This window comes from Grammomys surdaster, unplaced genomic scaffold (assembly GCF_004785775.1).
Source record: "Grammomys surdaster isolate TR1022 unplaced genomic scaffold, NIH_TR_1.0 234, whole genome shotgun sequence".
NCBI lineage: Eukaryota > Metazoa > Chordata > Mammalia > Rodentia > Muridae > Grammomys > Grammomys surdaster.
Genome location: NW_021604679.1, coordinates 3,141,513 through 3,145,557, shown reverse-complemented (window position 1 = coordinate 3,145,557; position 4,045 = coordinate 3,141,513). Strand labels below are relative to the sequence as shown.

At 44.2% G+C, this 4,045-nt stretch overlaps 1 protein-coding gene across 2 annotated transcripts in view; it reads left to right on the top strand.

Moving 5' to 3' along the window:
* Kif14 (kinesin family member 14) overlaps nt 1-4,045 on the top strand; it is a 60,713-nt gene that overhangs the window by 43,370 nt on the left and 13,298 nt on the right. For both annotated transcript variants that reach the window (XM_028773806.1, XM_028773805.1), the window contains one exon: nt 3,365-3,453. In XM_028773806.1, the coding sequence (XP_028629639.1) occupies nt 3,365-3,453 (89 nt within the window). The remainder of the gene's footprint in view (nt 1-3,364; nt 3,454-4,045) is intronic.

Genomic DNA, 4,045 nt, shown 5'->3' with positions numbered 1-4,045 from the left:
TGAGTAGGCCAGTAAGCAGCACTTCTCTATGGCCTGGTCCTCTGCTCCTGCCTCCAGCTTCCTGCTGTATTTGAGTCCCTTTCCTGAGCCTTTGAATGATGAGCTGTAATAAGGAAGAGTAAGTGAATAAGCCCTTTGCTCCCCCAAGCTGCTTTGGTCATGGTGTTTATCACAGCAGTAGTAACCCTAAGACAAGCTGCAGCCACTCCTAACTGCTGAGCCGTCTCTCCACCCCTTCTACTTCTTTTTTCCTTTTTTTTTTATCTCCTCCCATTGCAGATCATGTTCTATTTTAAGCATCTTTTGCCCGCCTGTCAAGCTTCAAGAAGTCTTGGGCATATCTGTTTTAAGCTTATTTTTGTCATCAGAGATAGAACTACTTTTTGACAACAATCCCTTACTTCTGTCATATTGGCTGCATTGTGTTAATTTAATCTGTGATGTCACCAGAATGTTCTGAGTGAAGTACACAGCACAGAGTCTCCACACAGACCCTGAGCTCCTTAGTGTGGAGAGCACATGTATCTCTATCCCTCTGTGGTAGTATAGGGAAAGGTCACAGACCCTACTATCAGAGCGCGGGGCAAGTACTACGCAGCTCCCGGCGTTGGTTCCTCACAGAGCAGCTGCCATTCTGGCTGCCTCGCTGACCTCTGCTTTCAGCGTGGGATGATGCTACAGAGTTGTTACAAGGGCTGGAGGCGATGTGTGCAAGCCTCTTACTCTGGCGCTCGGTAATGGCTGCTTAGCTGTTGCTGAGCTTTAACATACTATAAAATTTAACCTTAGATCTGCGATGCATCTCAGAGACAAAGCTCTCATCCAGCATCGTGAAGTGCTATGCATTCAGTCTTCTGCGTGGAGAAAATAATCTTTTAAATGTTAAATACAGAGAAGACATAATAATTTCTGATTCAGTACTAGTAAACGGTGGCGTCTGCAGGTGCTTTGACCTGAGGATGAGAGATAGACACTGCTGGGCTGTGCCACTAGCGTGACCTAGGGGTGGTCCTTGATGGAACTGGATGTGTGGGACTGAGAGAAGTAGGGCAACCTAGAGTAATAATGACCTCCCTGCATTTCAGCCAGACCAACAAACTGGAGGGTGATTTATGAAACCTCTTGGGTTTTAGGAGTAGTACCTTCTTAACAGGAAGAAGATGGTTCATTATAAATATGTGTAGGCTTTATGCAAGCTTATTACATCATACATACATACATACATACATACATACATACACACACACACACACACACATACATACGTCGTGGATCACAATATGAGCGTGAGTCAGTGAGCACTAATCTTTAGCCCTTTGAATGTTGGTGATTTCCATCATACATCTGCTGAAGTTTGGGTTGACAGGTAAGAAACAAACAAGTTTAAAATGTGACCCTGAAACCAAAATTCCTTTTCATATTTTGCAAGATTTTGAAATTAAGGTTTTTTTAGGCCAGACATGGTGGCACATTCCTTTAGTCCCAGCACTTGGGAGGCAGAGGCAGGCAGATCTCTGTGAGTTTGAAGCCAGCCTGCTCTATAAAGTGAGTTCCAGGACAGCCAGAGCTACACAGAGAAACCAAAAAGAAAGAAAGAGAAGAAAGAAGTCAGGTGTTTTATGTGGCAATGATACTTGGGGAACTTCTGTAATTCAATGATATCATATTTTATAAAGTGAGTTGCTCTTAGTCTGAGACCTTGTGCATGAAGTTTCAGCCTTGCGAGAATGTTTATGACAGAGTTACAAACTCCGAGAATGCCTGCAGGTAATGGAAATGCTGACAGATTATTATAGAGCTGCTGTTGGCGCTGCTGGACCACAGGGGCTCTGCAATAAAACAGGCCGCTCCTGCCCCTGTAAATCATGTGGAGTGTTGACAGTTAAAAGTGAATTGTTCTCTCAGGGTGAGTGAAAACTCTTTGGAAGGAATGTGGCAAGCATTTCCTTGTTTAAACACTGTTTAACTTGACAGCGGGACAAGAACAATACTTTTCCTAGCTTAACCTACTTTTCATTTTACTTTTCTTTTCATCTCTAGAAAAACACATACTTAGAAATTGATAGTTTCCCTTCATCTTCAGTCATATTTCTGTGGTTTTATTTCTTTCTGTAAGAATTTACAGGGGAATTTATATTTGAAACACTTAAGCTTTGTGAGTAGAATACCCTAACAATCTCTTCAAGAAAGTATTTTCCTTTGGCGAGTCAACAGTAGTAGAAAGTCTGATTAGGTCAGGCCTAAGGAAGAGTGCACAAGAAATACTTAGCCTATTCATGAACTATATTAGGGCAGTGCCTTCACGTAGGAAAATTCTTGCTCAGAGATTGAAATGAGTTTGTCCTTGTTGGGAAGAAAGCACAGCCACATCTGCCTGTATTTCGATGTAGGTCACTGCTCAGCAAGTTACCTTCTCATGGTGAGCTAGACCTGGAGTTTAGAAAGTTACAGGGACACCTTTAATCCCAGCACTTGGGAGGCAGAGGCAGGCGGATTTCTGAGTTCGAGAGTTCGAGGCTAGCCTGGTCTACAGAGTGAGTTCCAGGACAGCCAGGGCTGCACAGAGAAACCCTGTCTCAAAAAAAGAGAAAGTTACAGGGAGAGGCTGTTTTCTAGGCTGAGGGAAAGGCTGTGGTACTTCTCTTGGTGGGTACTACTCCCACAGGCTTGCTTCCCACTGTGGGTGGGGGGGTGGGGGGGCACTGAGATGCTTTCCCTGTTTAAATTCCTCCCCTAGATAAGTCAAGCTGCACCTGGCACTTCCCCCAGCCATATTTCTTGCCATCTCTCCCATACTTCATGGAAAGCAGTCGCTCAGCACTGTGCTTGGTTCCTCCCATGGTTTCCCTCCAAGTCTTCCCATGTTCCATGACAGTATTTCATATGCTATTTCCTGCTTTCCAAGTCTGCCCCCTGCTTGGCTAACCTATGGGCATCCTTTTGAGTCACTGTTCCAAGAGGCCTTGCCAACTCAACGGCACAGACTACCAAAGCACCTTTATGCCCTTTTAGGAGTCGTTCAGCTGTGTGGCAGGTGTCTCCTTGTGGGCAAATGCCAGGAGCCTAAGGAAGAGTACACAAGAAATACTTAGCCCATTCATGAACTATATTAGGGCAGTGCCTTCACGTAGGAAAATTCTTGCTCAGAGATTGAAATGAGTTTGTCCTGGTTGGGAAGAAAGCACAGCCACATCTGCGTAAGAATGTTGCCCTGAGACAAGGTCTCGTGTAGGCTGTGCTTGCCTCAAACTATCTTATGCCAGCCCTCTAAGTGCTGGAATTATGTGTTTCTATAAAGCTGGCAGCATTCTTACTCCTGTGGTGAAGAACAACTAATCTTATGATTGGTTTGTCTTTGGTTCAGGAGCAGAAGTTTGATGAAGAACAGGAGAGTCTCTGGCTGTCTGCATGACATCCATCCGATTCAAAGTATGCAGTCTTCACACTCACCGGGTAAGGCTGTCCCAATCACCCCGTCCATGGGCTTGTGAAAATCATTTTATTTCTTAGCAGCTGTGTTTCCCTTATAAAATGAAGGTGTGAATTGAATAGCCTTTCTGTTTCTCAAAGTCTGTTCTCTGATTTGTTTTAAAGCCTTTTAGTTGAGTTGACTAATTCAGATATGGGAAAATATGTCTAGACATGTATTCAAGCTGGATGTTGTGGCACACATCTTTAAGCCCAGCACTCTGGGAGGTACAGGCAGGCAGATCTCTGTAGGTTTGAGGATAGCCTAATCTACATAGCAAGTTCCAGGACAGCCAGGGCTACACAGAGAAACTCGGTCTCAAAAAAGAAATATATATGAATGACATTTTCTTATGATTAGAAAAAAGGCAAATTATAGCAGAGTCCACATTATACACTGTGATGTGTGTGAAGAGGAAATAAAAGAAGGCTTGTGTGTGGTGCTTGGATGAATAAGACCTAAAGGACCAGCTGACAGCTCAAGAGTGCTGCTTGTCTGTGGACATGTGTTGGACAGGGGCAGAGTTAGGGTGTGTGTGTGTGTGTGTGTGTGTGTGTGTGTGTGTGTGTGTGTGTG